We start from the raw sequence: 18,917 nt of genomic DNA, 5'->3' as shown, positions 1-18,917 counted from the left end.
GGGGTGGGATGAGGTGGGGAGCCAGGCTTGTAGGATATACCCTTTGGTTGGTTGATTATGCATGGAGGGGATTGTAACCATGGCAATAAAATGATATGCGATAGAATGAATGTAAAACTAATGTTCTCCCATGTAAACTATCACATAATTCACAATAAAACATTTTTTTAAAAAAGAACAAATAGATCTGTGTTGGAAGAAGTGCAGCCAGAGTGTTCCTTGGAGGCCAGGATGGCCAGATTTCATCTCTCATACTTCTGACATATCATCAGGAGGGACCACACACTGGAGCAGGATATTATATTTGGTAAGGTGGAGGGTCAGAGAAAAAGAGGAAGACCCCCAGCAAGATGGATTGGCAGAGTGGCAGCATCAGTGGGCTCAAGCATGACAACGATTGTGAGGTTGGCCCAGGGCCGGGCAGTGTTTGGTTCTTTTGTACATACGGTCGTCATGAGTTTGAACTGACTCGATGGTACCTAACAACAACAACATTCCTGAGATCATAATCCCATTTGGGAATGGATTGTCTTCATTGTATTCATGAGGTAGGATTGGTAGAGAGTAAATCGTGAGTTGGTCTCTTTTGAGATATTGTTAAGTGCTATCAAGTTGATCCTGACTCATAGTGAATCCTGTACAGGGTTTCTGAGGAGCAGCTGGTGAGTTTGAACTGCCGACCTGTGATTCACAGTTCAGTGCTTATCCTACAGCTCGGCAAAGGAGGGGCGAGGGAAGACTGATGCCTAGTCACATGGAGATCTCTAGGGAACTGAAACAAACTGAAGAGATGAAGGCCTTTTCCCAAGCTGTCAGAGACAGAAAGCCTTCCCCTGGAGCCAATGCCCTGAATTTGCACTTCCGACGTCCTAAACTGGGAGAAAATTAAGTTCTGTTTGTTTAATCCATCCACTTGTGAGATTTCTGTTATAAGAGCACTAGATTTAACTAAGAGGTGTGTGGTGGCTCTGAAGGCTAAGCACTGGACTGCTAATTACAAGGTTGATAGTTCAAGCCCACAAGCTGTTCCTTGAGAGAAAGATGAGGCTTTCTTCTCCCCAAAAGATTTGCATGGTCTGAAACCCTATCCTGGATTGCTATGAGTGTAACCGACTCTAAGGCCTTTAACACAAGGTAGCTAAGACAGACCAATGGAGATGCCATATCCAGGAACTTTGCTCTCCCTCAGAATGAATGGAGACCAGAAAGCAGATACTTATGCCCCAGAAAGGCAGGATTTCATCAAACATTTCTCCCAGTTTCTCAAGGTGCTGAGATGGGGCTCCCAGAAACAAGAGATGCCATTGCCCGATTCAAGAAGGTCCTAAGAGTACAATGTTCTTGGAGGCAAGTACAACCGAGATTTGGCTATGGTGGCTGTGTTCTAGGAGCTGGTGGAGCTATGGAAGCAGAATGCCTATAGTCTGCAGTGGGCTCTGACCATGGGCTGCTGTGTGGAGCTGCTCCAAGCTTGTCTCTTGGTATTAGATGACATAATGGATGTGTCCCTTACCTGATGGGGCAGCCCTGCTGGTGCAGAAACCAGACAGGTTTGGATGCCATCAATGACTCCATACTGCTGGAAGCGTGCACCTATTGCTTACTGAATTTCTACTGCCAGGAGCAGCCTTATTTGAATCGGATCAAGGTCTTCTTTCAGAGTTCCTATCGGACTGAGATTGGACAGACCCTGGACCTCATCACTGCCCCTCAGACCAATGTGGGTCTTGGCAGATTCACTGAAAAGAGGTATAAATCTATTGTCAAGCATGAGACAGCTATCTACTCTTTTCCCCTTCATGTAACTACTGCAGTATATATGGTGAAGAAAGGAGCATGCCTTTGCCAAGAAGATCCTGCTGGAGATGGGCGAGTTTTTTCAGATTCAGGATGATGACCTTTACCTTTTTGGTGACCCCAATGTGATGGGCAAGATTGGCACTGACATCCAGGATAACAAATGCAGCTGGCTTGTGGTTCAGTGTCTGTAATGGAGTTTTCCAGAACAGTGCCAGATCTTGCAGGAGAATTATGGACAGAAGGAAGCCGAGATGGTGGTCCGAATGAAGGTGGTGTATGAGGAGATGGAACTGCTTGCTGTGTTCAAGCAGTATGAAGAAGGTAGTTTCAGCATTCTTGTAAGTCTCACTAAAGCAGTATGCTCTTCCCCTGCCCTTGGCCGTCTTCCTGGGAATAGCACACAAGATCTATAAGTGGAAAGAGTAACCTAGAGACTGAGAGGTGCAAGCAGGAGAGGAAGCTCTCAATAAATTATTGTGCAACCTTAAAAACAAAACAAAAAATCCCAAGACATTGGTGATAGTTACACAACATGAATGTAATCAATGTCAATGAATTGTATATTTAAGAATAGTTAAAACAATCAATTTTGGTTATATATATTTAAGGCAATCCACCCCTGACTTCTCACACACAGGGAAGATGTTTTGCAGTGCCATACATCTTTAAGTTCGCCAGGTCTTCTATTTGTTATTATGTACATAGATCTTGAGAACTACCTTCTTTATCAGCTCCGTTACATAATGATTTTTCGAAAAAATCTTTATAATGTAGTTGCTTGAAAAGTGAATTCAGAAGTATTGTTTGTTACGTTTGATACCGTTCGTGGATGAATTTTGGAAGTCCTGATTTCTTATTTTTCTGTCGTACTTTCTAACTAAAGATGAGAGGTAAAGTTTATGGAATAAAATTCCGTTTCTATTTGGCGGGCACTTAATTTATGTTCATGGAGTTGGAATATTTTACAAAAGGATAGGTAGGAATAATGGTGAAATATAACATGAAAAATGTCATTAATGTTATTGAATTGCAAATGTGGAAATTGTACTGGTGAATATTTTGATGTGTATATTTCTACCACTGTAAGAATTTTATTTTATTAAAAAATTAATGTCTTATTTTTTATTTTATTCAAAAATTTACTACTCAAAATTTACTTATGGTTGTAGTGTGCTGGGAGGAGCCCTCATAGCTTTGTAGGGTAAAGCACTGGTCTGTTAACTGTAAGGTCAGCAGTTCAAATCCAGCAGCTTCTCCGCAGGAGAATGATGAGGCTTTCTGATTGATCCCATAAAGATTTACAGCCTTGGAATCCCCATATAGGGTCACTATGAGTTGGAATCACTCAATGGCAGTAAGTTTGGTCTTATTATGTGCTGGTTGACTGTAAGTGCATTACGTAGACACTAAAGTGGAGAAATACTGGCATTGTTTGTGTCATCAGGAGATTTATAAACTAGTTTCCCACATGAAATAAACAAAATACTAATCCTTAGAAAGTGTTGAAACAATCTGATTGTGCAGATGAGGGGAGTGGTGCTTGGTCAGTAATAGAAGAACTCCTTCCTGGTTGGGAGTAATGCTTAGTAATTCTATCCCAGATATATAGCACATGGCAGGACAATAGCAGAGACTTTTAAATTCATAGCTTAATATTTAAGAGCAAAATCTACAGGGAGTTTTTTTCCTGAAACAAACATATTTTTAGATTGATCAATATTTGACTTACATCTTGATAAAGCCTTAGATTAATTGATGGTCTTTTTTCTTTCTTTCCCTCCGAGGCTCATCAAAGTATATGACATTTCTCTGGTGAATAACTGTGCAGATTGTGACATGTCAGCCCAAGAAATAAATAAACATGCAGTTCTCCCACCTATCATTTGTAGAAGTGACAAGGATTTTTTGGAAAGTATGCAAAGATACATCATAACAGAAACAAAAAGAGTGGGCTGTAATGAGGAAGGACCTGCTGATGAGTATTACATCATATACCGAAACGTTTTCGATAAGGTATCATAATGCTCTTAAAACAATGGAGTTATCATATGGGTTGTTGTTGTTGTTAGGTGCCACTGAGTCAGTACTGACTCATAGCGACCCTGTGCACAACAGAACGAAACACTGCCTGGTCCTGGGCCAGCCTCACAATTGTTGTATTTGTGATGAAGAAGTCATTGGTCTTCTGTCATGTGATGTCCAGCATCATTTCTGTCACCAAAGCTATATTTTTCAACTACTGATCCTTCCTCTTTGTTTCCAACCTTTGCAATCCCAAAACCAGCAATTTCTAATACATCTTGATCGCATGTTTGATCAATTTCAGATTGAAGAAGTTGGTAGAATTAACTAGCTTTAGTGGTTGGTGTGTGGATCTGAATAATAGTGATATTAACTGGTCTTCCTTGTATGCATATAGATATTATCCTATCACAGACAGACAGTCTTATACACTTCAAGATGGATGTTGAAATGTTCTATTTGACACTCAATGTAATGTCATTCCTTTTGAATGGGTCCTTCTTGGAATAACAGACCATGTGATTATCAGATCAAAATAGCCATTGCCAGTCCATTTCAGCTCACTAATGCCTAGGATAGCAATCTTTGTACTTTCCAGTTCATTTTTGAAAACTTCCAGTTTTCCTAGATTCATACTTCGTACATTTCATGTTCTGATTATTATTGGATGTTGCAGCTGTTTCTCCTCATTTTGAGTTGTACCCCATCAGGAAATGAAGGTAATGAAAACTTTATTCCATTTGCGTCATCATGGTCCACTCTATTTTGAAGAGTCATCTCTTCCCCAGTACTATCTTGAATGGCTTCCAACCTGAGAGGTCATCTTCTGGCACTATATCTAATGGTGTTCTGCAGCTATTCATAAGGTTTGTAGCTGCTTAACATTCAGAAGTAGTCTGTCTCTCTTTCTCCTAGTCTGTCTTAGTCTGGAATCGCAGCTGAAACCAGGCTACCAGGTTTCAAAATACCAGTGGCATAGCTTCCAGCATCACAGCAACACGAAGCCACCACAGTAGGACTGATAGAGAAGTAGTGGAGGTAGATAGGTACTGATAATCTGTAGAAAAGAAAATTATTATATCCTACTCAAATACAGCCTCGGAAACACTGTACAGGGTCGCTGTGAGTCGGAACCGACTCCACGGCCCAGAACAACAACAGCAACAACAACTCAAATGCACTATTCTGGTACTTGACACTGACCAGTCATCTTATTTATTTCGTGAAGAACCAGAAGTCTTCCTGGGTAACTTTTTCTAGGTGTTGTTTACCTAACTGAAAACCAATAAGGAATACCAGGAAGACTAAGGATATAGCATGGATTAAAATGCATAATTACAACTTTTAGGGGAAAATATAGAATGTTTGTTGTTATTTACCATCTAGTGGGTTCATAGTGACCTTATGTATAACAGAACAAAACACTGTCCAGTACTGTTTCATCCTCACAATTGTTGCTTGTATTTGAGCCCACTGTTGCAGACACTGTTTCTTGTTGAGGTCCTTCCTCTTTTTCTGTGACCCTCTACTTTATCAATCATGATGTCCTTTTCCAGGGACTGGTTCTGCCTGATTATAGTATGCCCAAAGTATGTGAGATGAAGTATCACTGTCTTTATGTTTAAGGAGCATTCAGGCTATGCTTCTTCTAAGGCAGATTTGTTTGTTCTTCTGTCAGTCCATGGCACTGTCAATTTTCTTTTCTAACACCAGAATTCAAATGCATTGACTCTTCTGAGGTCTTGCTTATTTATATTGTTCAACTGTCACATTCATATGAAGTGATTGAAAATACCATGGCTTGGATCAGGCACACCTTAGTCCTTTAAGTGACATTTTTGTTCTTTAACATTTTACAGAGATCTTTTGTAACAGATTTGCCCAGTGTAATATGTTATTTGGTTTCTTGACTGCTGCTTCCATGAGCATTGATTATGGATCCAAGTAAAATAAAATCCTTGGTAATTTAAATCCTTTCTCCTTTTGTCATGAGGTTGTTTATTGGTCCAGTTGTGAGGATTCTTGTTTTCTTTGTATTGAATGATAATCGATACTGAAAACTGTAGTCTTTGATTGTCATCAGCAAGTGCTTCAAGTCCTCTTTGATTTCAGCAAGCAAGGCTGTGTCATCTGCATATTGTAGATTATTAATGAACCTTCCTTCGATCCTGATGTTGTGTTCTTCAGATTAGTCTAGATTCTCAGATTATTTGCTCAACATACAGATTGCATAAAGGAAAGGATACGACCCTGACACACATCTTTCCTGATTTTAACCCAGGAATCCCTTGTTATATATCAACGACTACCTCTTCATCTATGTACAGGTTCCATCTAAACACAATGAAGTGTTCTGGAATTCCCATTCTTTGCAATGTTACCCATAATTTGTTATGATCCACATAGTTGAATGCTTTTTCATAGTCAATAAAACACAGGCAAACATCTTTCTAGTATTCCCTGCTTGCAGCCAAGAATCATCTGGCATCAGCAATGATATCCCTTTTCCTACATCCCCTTCTGAATCTGACCTGGATTTCTGGCAGTTCCCTGTTGGCATATTGTAACAACAGTTTTTAAATTATCTTGAGTAAAATTTTACTTCCATGTGATACTAATGATATTGTCTGATGGTTTTTGCATCCTGTTGGATCACCTTTCTTTGGATTGAGCAGAGACATATATAGATCTCTTCCAGATGATTGAGGAGGTAGCTGTCGTATAAAATCCTTGGCATAGATGAATGAGCACCAATTCCTTCAGTGCCGAACTTGAACTTCCTCCTTCAATTCTACTACTGGTTTTTGATCATATGCTATTTTTTGAAATGGTTGAACATTAACCAGTTTTTTATGGCACTGCAGCTCCGTATATTCCTTCCATCTACTTTTGATGTTACCTGTATCATTTAGTATTCAATGTTTTGCCCATAGAATCTTTCAGTATTTAAGTTGAGACTTGGCTTTTCCTTCAGTTCTTTCAGCTTGAGAAATGCTGAGCATGTTCTTCCCTTTTGGTTTTCTAACTACACGTCTCTGTGCATTTTGTAATAATACTTTACTTGTCTTCTTGAACTGCCCTTTGAAATATTCTGTTCAGCTCTTTTACTTCATCATTTCTTCCTTTCACTTTAGCTACTGTATATTCAAGAGCAAGTTTTAGTGTCTGTTCTAATATCCATTTTGGCCTTTTCTGTCTTTTGATTGACCTTTTGATTTCTTTATGTATGATGTCCTTGATGTCATCTTAACAACTTGTCTTCAGTGAGTCAAATCTATTTTTGAGATATTATATAAATTAGGTGATATATATTCAAGGTAATACTTTATGGACTTGTGATTCTCTTCAGCTTCAACTTGAACTTACATATGTGCAATTGAAGGCACCTTGCACCTGTCCTTATTCTGACTGGTGATATGAGGTTCTCCGTCATCTCTTTATACACCTGTAGTGGATTTAATTCATGTCTATTACATCTGGTGACGTCCACATGTGTAGTAGTCATTTATGTTTTTTGTTTTTTTTTTTAATTTACATTAAATAAGTTTCTGGTCTTACAAAATTCTATCATATGATCTTGGGCATCATTTCTATCATCAGACTATGGATTAATCACATCTTTTCCCTGCATACATTGCACCCTTCTGAGAGTCTATTGAGCTGTGCAGAATTTGCAAGCCAATTAATTGTTTATGTTTGTAACATTTGGTTTTCAAAAAATGCTTTAAGCGTGTTTTGATGACCCTATTTTGCATGGGTGATATATGTACAAGATTAACAAAAATAAGTCCGTATAGAAGAGTATACACTGGAAAATCAGGTTCTTCTCACCTTCAGTCCTAGTTTCTCTTCCCATCTCTGCAGGTACCCACTGTTTCTAGTTCCTTCTGTTGTCATTCCAGAAATCTTCTGTGATTAAGCACCATTAGAGACCATGAACATATAGTGATGAGGAGATTTTCTACACTTAATTTGACATCTAGAGAATAGAAATGCAATTTAGGAATTGAGGCTATTGATCAAGGAAGAAAAACAGGGAACTTAAGCGAATTGTGATTTTGAGGTCTAAAGGAAGTCAGAGACTAGATTTAGAATGAATGAAGGGTGATATGTAAGTATATTTAAGAGATCCAGAGTTGGGGAAATGATAACTGGTATTGATTTCATTGACATCATATGATGTATATGTTCATACCAAAAAGAGCAAAATTGTCTTATTTTGTTTGTCCACATATTTAAGCTCACAAGTAATATAATAATCTATAAAGAGCATGTGTTCAGGAAATACGGTCTTTTTTGCTCATTCATATATATGAGCTTGTCAAGTACAAGGTCAAACTTTTAAACTTGGAGTCTTCTAATTGCTAATCAAACTTTGCTTAAAACTGATCTGTAATGCTGTTTGCAAGGGTGTTGATCCATAGTCTTTTAGAAAAATATTTAATATCATAGGCAGAAAAATCGTGTTTCAGGTAATAGAGTATGTCACTGCGTACAAATCCATTCTTACTTCAATCAAAAAAGAATATGATGCCTTTATTGAGACAATAAAGAAAGGCCGAAGCACTGCATTTTATCTTCATGGAAAGCTAAAAGTTTTGGCAGCAGAGCCAACAGCATTGGTCTATCACAGGAAAAGAATAATCCAACTCGAAGCAAAGTAAGTATATTAGTAATTAGCTTCCCGAGTGATTTATTGCTGCTTGATTGTATCAGATAGTCAGCATAACTGTAACTGGTTTTTCTCAGTTTGTTTTCATTTCAAAGCCATGTTTTCTTTATTACCCTCGCTGATCAATTTGAAATTCCTATATTGTTATATAATTTTTTTACTGTGTTTTAAGTAAAAATAGTTACTTTTGTTTTGAAAGTTTTCTAATGCCCCTTACAATAATTGGAGGCACATTGGAGTATCCTAGGCTGAGGCAGGCAGAACATTGCTCCAGGTGACTTCCTGCCTGGAGGATGTGTGAACACAATGCCATGATTACCATCCGAATTTGAGCACTCGTTCCTGTGGTGGACCTAAGTAAGTAACTTATACAGCGTAGTACGCTCACTCTTGTCAGTAGTCTCATGCTTTCTTAGTGCTTTATTGGGTAAATGATGTGCAAATCATTATAGATAATTTCAAAACAACTTAGAAAGTTATGCAAAATGTGATCTCCATTCTTGGTACTATGGTTGCCTAGATACTGCAGTAGACCCTCATCTTGGGGAAAACGTTGCATGAGATAGTAAAACCATTTTTTTCTCAGGGCTTCAGAAAGCAGACAAGATAATATGAAATTGTTGTTGTTGTTAAGTGCCATCAAGTCAATTCGATTCATAGTGACCCTGTACAGGGTTTCCAAGGAGCAACTGGTGAGTTCGAACTGCCAACCCTGAGGTTCAAACCGACCTTTCAGTCCAGTGCATTACCCTACAGTGCTACCCCAGGACTGCCCATGACAAAATCAATGAGAAAAAAGATATCAGACCACTAAATTGATTTGGTCCAGAGGACATTTATCAACACTAGGGCCCATGAAGAAACCTGGTGTGGTGCTGTGGGTTAGTGTGCTGGACTGCAAAGTCATTTGAATCTCAAGGTTGTCGGTTCAAGCTCACCAGCCACTCCTCAAAAACCCTATACAGGGTTGCTATGGGTCGGAACCAGCTGGACGGCACTTAGCTGCAACAATAACAACAGTGCCTATGAGCTCCAGTTTTTGCTCTGGCTTGGGGAACAAAAGACAAGTTCCAGGATCTGTTAAGTGCTGTCAAATAGGTTCTGACTCATAGTGACCCTGAATAGGGTTTCCGAGGAGTGACTGGTGAGCTTGAACAGCTGACCTTGTGTTTCACTGTCCAGTGCTGATCCTATAGCACCACACCAGGTGGAGTGTACTGCAAAACTGCCATATAAACCTAGGACTAAGCACCACACCCTTTATGTAGGATGAACCACCACCCTTTAGGATTGCAGACAGTTGCCTTTGATCAGCAGAACAAGAAATAATGGCAACTAAGAAGTTTAATTGATAACAGCCCCTTTGTGGATTTTCAGTCATATTCGTATCTCCTAGAGCACCTTTAAAAACTGAAGGTTATAATTTAAAGTGCTCCAGAATACTGTTTTCTCTAGCTACATAGCAAAAGCAAATACAAATCCTTATGGAACTCCATACCCTACAGCCTAGGCCTCAAATTTTCCACAGAATTGTTAAAGGAAATGAATAATTCACAGTTAACAACAACAACAACTCAGCATACAAGAGAATGTGAATTATGAGTAACAACCAATGGAAACAACACATAGAAAAATTAAATGCAAAGATTTCAGATACTGGAATTATCGGATTATAAAATAAATATGTTAACAGTCTAAGGTGCACTGAAGGCATTGGGAAAGAACAAGGCTTTGGTTATTGATGAAATGCAAATTGAAATCTTTCAGCAAACTGAGGCAGCACTGGAGGCACTCGCTCATCTAAGCCAAGAAATGTGTAAGACAGGCTGATGGGAAGAGATCCATGTTTGTGCCCATTCCAAAGAGAGGTGACCCAGCGGAATGTGGAAATCATTGGACAATATCACTAATATCACAGGCAAGGAAATTTTTGCTAAAGATAATTCAAAAATGGCTACAACAGTACATTGATAGGGAATTGCCAGAGGTTCAAACCAGTTTCAGACAAGGATATAGAACGAGGGACATCTTTGCTGACATCAAATGGATCTTAGCTGAAGGCAGAGAATACTAGAAAGATGTTTACCTGTGCTTTTTTGAGTATGCAAAGGCTTTCAGCTGTGTGGATCATGAAAAGTTATGGACCACATTGCTGAGAATGAGTATTACGGAACACTTAATTGTGCTCATGAGGAACCTCTACATAGATCACCAAGCAATTGTTCCAACAGAACAAGGGGACACTGAATGTTTTAAAATCAGGAAAGGTGTGTGTCAGGGTTGTATTCTTTGACTGTATGTATTCAATCTGTATGCTGAGCAAATAATCTTGAGAAGCTGGATTATATGAAGAAGAATGTAGCATCAGGATTGGAGGAAGACTCATTAGCAACCTGCAATATGTAAATAATTCAGTCTTGCTTGCTGAAAGTGAAGAGGACATAATATACTTACTCATGAAGATCAAAGACCACCACCTTTGGTAGGGGTTTGCTCCTCAATTCAGAGTAAACAAAACTCCTCATGACTAGACCAATAAATAATATCATGGTAAATGGAGAAGTTATCAAAGACTTCAGTTTGCTTGGATCAATCATCAACACTCATGGAAGCAGCAGTCAAGAAATCAAATGATATATTGCATTAGGCACAACGGCTGCATGAGACCTCTTAAAGTGTTGAAGAGTACAGATGTCAGTTTGAGGACTAAGGTGTGTCTGACCTCAAACCACGGTATTTTCAGTTGCTTCATGTGCATCTGAAAGTTGAACAATGAGTGAGGAAAACTGTAAAGGAATTGATGCATTTGACTTACAGTGTTTGTGGAGAATATTAAAAGTACCATGAACCGATAGAAGAACAAACAAATCTGTGTTGGAAGAAGTACAGCTAGAAAGCTCCTTTGAAGCTAGGATGGCCAGTCTTCGTCTCTAATACTTTGGACATATTACTTGGAGGGACCATTCCCTGAATAAGGACATCATGCTTGGTAAAGTAAGATGGTCAGCAAAAAAGAGGAAGACCCCTTCTCCCCCGCAATGAGATGCATTGACACAGTGGCAGCAGCAATGGGCTCAAGCGTAGCACTGATTGTGAGATTGGCATAGGACTGTTGTGCATAAAATTGCTATGAGCTGGTACCAATTCAATGGCACCTAAGGAGCTTTGGTAGTGTAGTGGTTAGGAATCAGGCTGCTAACCTCAAGATCGGCAGTTTGAAACTATCAGCTATTCCACGGGAGATAGATGAGACTTTCTGCTCCTGTAAAGATTTGTAGCCTCGGAAACCCTGTGTAGGGTCACTATGAGTCAGAACCGACTCCACAATACTTAACAAGAACAACAAACAACAACATGGAGTTTATTAGGGAAGTTGTTTTTGTTGATGTTAAGTGCTAGTGATTTGGTTTTGACTCATAGTGACCCTGTATAGGGTTTCCTCAGAGCGACTGGTGAGTTTGAACTGCCAACCTGTTATTAATAGTCCACTGCTTATCCTACAATGCCAGACCAGGACTCCACTAGAGAGCTTAACAGTTTGCAATTCAGGATCAGAAATGCTTAGTATACAGTTCTTCAATCAGGACATTGTCTTCTCATCTGTATTCAAAGACAGGCCTCTTTCTAGTCTTTATCTTCTCAGCCACATGGCTATTTGGCTTCAGACTTACCCTGACAAAGTTGCACAGCAATTTTAGCACTGCTGATAAATGCTGCAAAGGGACTGTACTCCTTCAGCAAACCTCTTACCCAAAGACACTGAGTTTTTTTGCTTTGTCGGCTGGGAAGCCCGTCACCGTGTCATGTGCTTGGTGGTGCTACCTCTGCTGTGCCCACTACTCTGCTACTTCTGGTATCCCAGATCTCTATCTCCTGGATCTTGGAGTCCAAAGAATGCACTCTGCTCCTGGCTCGTCTTCCTTGATGGTAGTGAGACCTCCAACTGCATGTAGTTAATGACAACAAATTTGAAAATCTATGTGGAATGTGCAAAATTGGGAAAACTACAGTTTACCAAAACTGACTAAAGAAAAAACTGAATCCAGAATAGTCTTAAAAGCTTTAAAGAAACCGAAATTTAAAAACTTTCCATAAATGAAATTCCAGGAATAGTTGGCTTCAGTATGAAAATTCCAAACATTTAAGGAAAATAATTCAAATTTTACCCCTAAATTTTCAGAGACTAGGAAAGGAAGAAATATACCACATTTATGTTGAATTTGTTGTTGTTGTTGTTGTTAAGTGCCGTCGAGTCGGTTTCGACCCATAGCGACCCTGTACAGGGTTTCCGAAGGGTGTAAATCTTTACGGGAGTAGAAAGCCTGATCTTTCTCCCGCAGAGCAGCTGGTAGTTTCGAACAGCTGACCTTAAGGTTCGCAGCCCGATTCGTTAGCATATCTTTAATACTGCCACCTGACAAGATCATTATGAGAATAGAAATTAAAGCCAATGTCACTATGAGCACAGGTATTAAAATCCTGAACAAAATGTTGTTGTTGTTATTGTTAAGTGCCATCAAGTTGGTTCAGACTCATAGGAACCCTGTATAGGGTTTCCAAGGGATGGCTGGTGAGTTTGAACCACTTACCTTGCGGTTCAAACCGACCTTGTGGTCAGTCCACACCAGGACAGCTGGCTGAAATATGAATTTCCTAGTAATAAAGCTAAGAAGAGATTACCTAATTGACAGAACTGAATAAATGGAGTTCATAAATCTGAAAATTCTATATTTTAAAAATAAAACTTGATGAACTGAATTGATTTTTTTTAAAAAAATGACATTTTTATTATGAATTGGGTCAAGTGTCACAGAACAAATTGGTTTTCTGTCTAACAGTTCATATGTATTTTGTTTTGAGTCACTGATTCCACTTCTCCTATGTTTCCCATTTCCATTCCTCCTTTCCCCCTAAACTCTCTAAACTTTGTTGTGGGTAAATGCTGCCCTTTTGATCTCAAATGGTTGATTGTTGTTGGTTATTAAGTGTCATTGAGTCATTCCACCTCAGAGTGGCCCTGTATAGGGTTACTGAGGAGTTGCTGGTGAGTTTGAGCCACTGACCTGGCCGTTCCAACGGACCTTGCGGTCCACACCAGAACAATTGGTTGATTATTAAGGTGTTTTTTTTGTTTGTTTGTTTAAATAAGCATGTGTTTATTTAGATAAAAGCCAAAAGATATTTTATTTCCACAGTTCCTCTTTCATTATTGGATATGGCGTTGTTGGATAAGCAGTGAACTGCAAACCAGAAGATCAGCGGTAGTTCAAATCCACCAGCTGCACCATGGGAGAAATACATATAGGGTTGCTATGGGTTGAAATTGGCTTGATGGCAGTGAGTTCTTGCTTTAATACTACAAGCTCTTACTCTGGGCCATCTGTAGTTAGCAAGGACTCCCTATAGTAGCCTGAAGCAGGCAGCTGGTAGCTACTGACAAGCTAGCTTTTTCTTTTTTAAGTGTTTATTGTGAATTATGTGATAGTTTACATGGGAAAACATTAGCTTTACATTCATCCTATCGTATATCATTTCATTGCCATGGTTACAATCTTCTCCCTGCATCATCAACCTAGCTTTTAATTTGTCGAAAACTTCATGATATTTAGATATGTAACTTATTTTAATCTGTTACACGGGCTCACAAATTGGTGATAAATTGGAAGAAAACTTTAAATAGTGCTTGGTGGTGGTGGTGGTGATGTGCTGTGGAGTCAGTTCCTACTCATAACAACCCTGTATATGGTTTCCGAGGCTGTAAATCTTTACAGGAGCTGAAAGCATCATCTTTCTACCACAGAGTGGCTGGTAGATTGAAACTGCTGACTTTGTGGTTAGCATCTCAGCTCGTAATGCACTACACTACCAGAGCTCCTTAACTTATGCTTTAAAGCAGCTTATTTATATTAAGAAAGAAAAAACAAAAAACAGTTTGTATCTATTTCTTGGTCTTTGAGGTTCCATTTCTGTGTGAGTCCAATTTTATCTCAAAGAGGTTCTGTCTTTCCTGTAGTTGTAGTAGGCTGAGTGATGGCTTTGAAAATGACAATAAAGCTACCAGGCTCCATTCCCTTGGACCTGTAAATGTTATTTAGAACCTAAAAAGGGTCCTTGTTCAGGTGACTAAACTAAGGATCTTGAGTATCCAGGTAGGTCCTAAATGTAATCACAAGTTTCCTTATAAGACAGAGCCCTAGGGAGATTTGACACAGAAAAGGAGACGGTGATGTGGCCGTGAAGGCAGAGGTTGCAGTAATGACCTGTAGAATGGTGGCCGCCACCAGAAGCTGGAAGAGGGAAGAAATGGACTGTGTTTCTAGAATCATTGGCCTAAGTACAGCCCTGCCAACACCTTGACTTTGATCCAGTGATGTGGACTTCGGACTTTTGGACTCTAGAAATATAGAAGAGTACATTTCTGCTTCTTTAAGCCACTGAGTTTGTGATACTTGCAACAGCAGCCGCAGGAATCTAACACAAATAGAATTTTATATTGCAAAGATAATCTTTGACTTAAGAGGAAAGACAGTATGCTGTGACCAAATTATTATGTTTAACATTTATACATTTCCAAGTGGGTTACAATGATAATATGAGATTTTATTGATTCTCTGAAAGAAAACTATTCTTCACTTATGAGATTCATTAATTTTCTCAGGGCATTGTTTTGTAAACTTCCACATAGTCCAAAAAGGTTCAAATTATAATTAGCCAAAATAATGACTTAACCTGTTTTTATGTTGCCTTATCATCCAAAAGTTTAATTAGTTGAATAAATTAAAGAAAACTTTTCTGTTTTACAGAATGAGGGCTATTGAAAATAATTCTTCAAAGATTCAAATGCAAATAGAGAAAATGAAACAGCTTAGAGCACAGTATGACATAAAAGAAGTAAAATATTGTACTTTCTCCAAAGATCCTTCAAAACCTATTCCAGGTACTGTATTTTCTTTAAAACATTTTAGAGATATTCCAATTATTACCTATTAGAGATGTTAACATATATATGCTGATATGTGTACTCTGGTAGCGTAGTGGTTACGAATCGGGCTGTGAACCTTAAGGTCAGCGGTTCGAAACTACCAGCTTCTCCACGGGAGAAAGATCAGGCTTTCTACTCCCGTAAAGATTTACATCCTCGGAAACCCTGTACAGGGTCGCTATGGGTCGAAACCGACTCGACGGCACTTAACAACAACAAAAAATGTGTACATTTACCAACTATATGGAGTCCTGGTGTGGCGCTGTAGGATATAACCAATCGACCATAAGGTAGGTGGATCAAACTCACCAGCCGCCCCTCAGCTCTATCCAGGGTCGCTATGAGTCAGAACCAACTCGGTGGCACTTAGCAATAACAACAACCACCAAATATCTGCTTTGCAAGCAATGCCCCATAGTACACTAGTTAGATACAAAGACATTGTTGTTTTTGTTGTTAAGTCTGCTCTGACTCATAGCAGTAATGTATAGGGTTTCCAAGGAGCAGCTGGAAACCTTGCCAACCTTGCCTTTCAGACTGACCTTGGAGTCTAGTGCATTAACCCACACTGCCACACTAGGACTCTACAAAGAAATTTGAAGACTTAAATAACTCTAAAAGATTAAAAGGGTTAGTTGCCATATATAAACTAGTGGTAGAAGAGTTTTTTAACGTGTGGTGCCTCCATCACCATCAGCAGCTCCTGGGAACCTGTTAGAAATAGTGTCAGGCTCCACTTCTAAACCTCCTGAATCTCAGGGAGGAAACTAGGGGGAGAGTGCAGCCATCAGTGTGGTTTTTGTTTTTGTTTTTTTGAATAACTTAATTGTCTACTGACTGTAAAGCTACCTATAATATATTGTTAAATTAAAAAAAATCAAATTAGAAAATTGTTTAACTGTAGTATGAGTCACTGTTATAAAAGGAATATATGTATGTATACAGTTCCATAATTAGAATCCTAATAGTGGTAGGATTATGAATGATTTTATTTTCTTTGTAACTTGATGTTTATTACTGTGTAATTTAACAATTATTTCTATTTTGAAAAATAAATCAAAGGGACATCATAATGACTCTTTTTTTCTGTCAAAGAATTTACTTTGAACAACTAAATTTGGCAAGTAATATTCATATGCACAGTATTAAAACTAACTTGGATTTCTAAATGCAAATGAAAATGTTAGACTATTCATTTTGAAATTACTCCTAAGAGTGGGCCTCTAATAGAATGATCATTTTGATACCTTTATTTCTGTATTACACTTACGATTTTGTTTTTCTGTACAAAATATTCATTAAATCCTTCTCTCTCCATTATTCTCATCCCAACTCAGGAGATGGAGGATAAAGTAAGATATGCACTGGACCGTAAGGTCTGTTTGAACCTCAAGGTTGGCAGTTCAAACTCACTAGCCGCTCCTCGGAAACGCTATAGGTTGCTATGAGTCACAACTGACTCGACAGTGCTTAACAACAACATCATTCTATATTTTAGCTCAAGGCTAATAAAGTTAAAAGGCAGTAGATTTGTGATGTAAGAAAATGACAGAGGCTGGTACATTTAAAGTACTGTCCTTACACAAAGCAAATTTGTGAAGAACTGTTTCCAGCAAAATACCAAAATACTACTAAAATTCTAAAAGTTTATCCATTTTAAACAAATACCTTTTATAGCCTTACTGATTATAAAACATAATTGAGGAGTTTAATGATCAACTTATTAGTTCTTCCTTTGAAAAGATATTTTTATAAAAATAGATATTTATAGATGATAATTGCCATAGAGAAAGAATATACTCCTGTATATCTTAAAAGGTAAGTATAATTGCACTTATTTCATATAATAATTTGCATTATTTTGGGATAATGGGAAACATTTTTGTATATAAATTCATTTTCCAACTAAGAGTAGTTAAATGAAAAGTTTCACTAAAAGTCTGTTAAAAAAGGGAGAAAAAAAAAGGATAGGACAAATGCTGTGTGAGGCTGTGTTCTCGTAACATTAATATGATGGCCTTGCCAGTTTTAATTCATTGACATAAAGACCTCAGCAACATACTAAGTCACACTATGACCTATAAATTGTGACAGGACAGTTCTAGGAGAACTAGTACAACATTATTCATTTTCAGTAAAAAGTCTAACAGAATAGTGATAATTATTGTGCCTTAGAACCTTAATCAAATCATTTACACATTTATCATTTGTATACATTAATACAAATAATTTATAATACAAATTGCAATGAAGAACATGTGCTAGTACAGCTAGGCTTTACATACTTGTGTTCTGTGGAAGCGTAAACACTTCCAGGATATCTTAGCCATCTTCATTCCAGGTCTAGTAGCATAAAAGCTGGCTTTCCTAAGTAAGATTTCCACAAATTAGAGAAGCGGGACATTGTAACACCATCAATAACTCTGTGATCGGCTAACCAGCTCACATGGATTATTTGGACTTTATATACATCCCCTTTCTGGTTAAATCGAGGAAGGGCCTTAATTGATCCAAGAGCTCCAATTGCTACTTCAGGTGGCATTATCACAGGTTTGGCATAGATACCACCAATAGATCCAATGTTGGAAAGAGTGAATGTCCCTCCAGTAATATCATCAGTTCTGAGCTGAACTGCAGAGCCCAATTCTTGGAGGTGGTTTAATTCAGTAGCAATCTCAAATATGGAGCACATCTGTACGTTTTTCACATTTGGGATGATCAACCCCTGTTCAGTATCCATTGCTAGTCCAATATTATGAGAAGCCTTATATGTTATGTTCTGGCAAGCTTCATCCACAGAAGCATTAAGGATAGGAAACTAGTAATCTCAAGGAAGCAGCCTTTAAAAAGAAGGGCATAAAGGAGAGTTGAATTCCATTAGCAAAAGCAACGGGTTTTAATTCTTCTCGTAACTTAACCAGTTCATCCCAATGCCTAAAGTGAGGAATCTTCAGGGCTACAGTCATGGACTTGACCATTGCTTTGTGAAAGCCTTTCAAGGGTTCTGTTCTGTCTTTGCCTGTGAATATTGGAGGTTTTGATACTGGCATAGGAACAGCCCTGTCTTTCGGTTTTGGTGGTGGCGGCGGCATAATTTCAACTTTGGGTGAAGGAGGTAATATAGCTCCTTTCTGCTTTTTCAGATAGTTGGGAATATCTGCCATCTTCTCCTGAGCCAACAACTTCACTCAACTTAATCTTTCAAAGCTTCCATTTCTATGTCAACTAATGGCTTCCCCACAAAGGCAATTTCGTCTAGATTATAGTGTTGTTGTTAGGTGCCATCAAGTAGGTACCAAATCATAGCAACCTTTTGCACAGTAGAATAAAACACTGCCATATCCTGGGCTAACCTCACTATTGTTGCCACACTTGAGCCCATTGATGCTACCACTTGGCCAATCCATCATGTTGGGGGTCTTCCTCTTTTTCTCTGACCCT

At 38.5% G+C, this 18,917-nt stretch overlaps 1 protein-coding gene and 2 pseudogenes across 1 annotated transcript in view; 2 read left to right on the top strand and 1 right to left on the bottom strand.

Annotated features, from left to right (window-relative positions):
- Positions 1–1,187: 1,187 nt before the first annotated feature.
- On the top strand, positions 1,188–2,226 carry LOC102815740 (annotated as a pseudogene).
- Positions 2,227–3,636: 1,410 nt separating this feature from the next.
- The window catches only part of LOC102827541 (clathrin heavy chain linker domain-containing protein 1-like), a 99,233-nt gene continuing 83,952 nt past the window's right edge, over positions 3,637–18,917 (top strand). The window contains 3 exon segments of the mRNA XM_006868030.1: positions 3,637–3,813; positions 8,295–8,482; positions 15,298–15,431. Coding sequence (XP_006868092.1) covers positions 3,637–3,813; positions 8,295–8,482; positions 15,298–15,431 — 499 coding nt within the window.
- The window catches only part of LOC102826016, an 11,382-nt pseudogene continuing 10,273 nt past the window's right edge, over positions 17,809–18,917 (bottom strand).

The sequence above is a fragment of the Chrysochloris asiatica genome, unplaced genomic scaffold (assembly GCF_000296735.1).
Source record: "Chrysochloris asiatica unplaced genomic scaffold, ChrAsi1.0 scaffold00114, whole genome shotgun sequence".
Classification (NCBI taxonomy): domain Eukaryota; kingdom Metazoa; phylum Chordata; class Mammalia; order Afrosoricida; family Chrysochloridae; genus Chrysochloris; species Chrysochloris asiatica.
The sequence above is the reverse complement of the archived record's forward strand: the minus strand, read 5'-3'. Positions and strand labels throughout refer to the sequence as shown.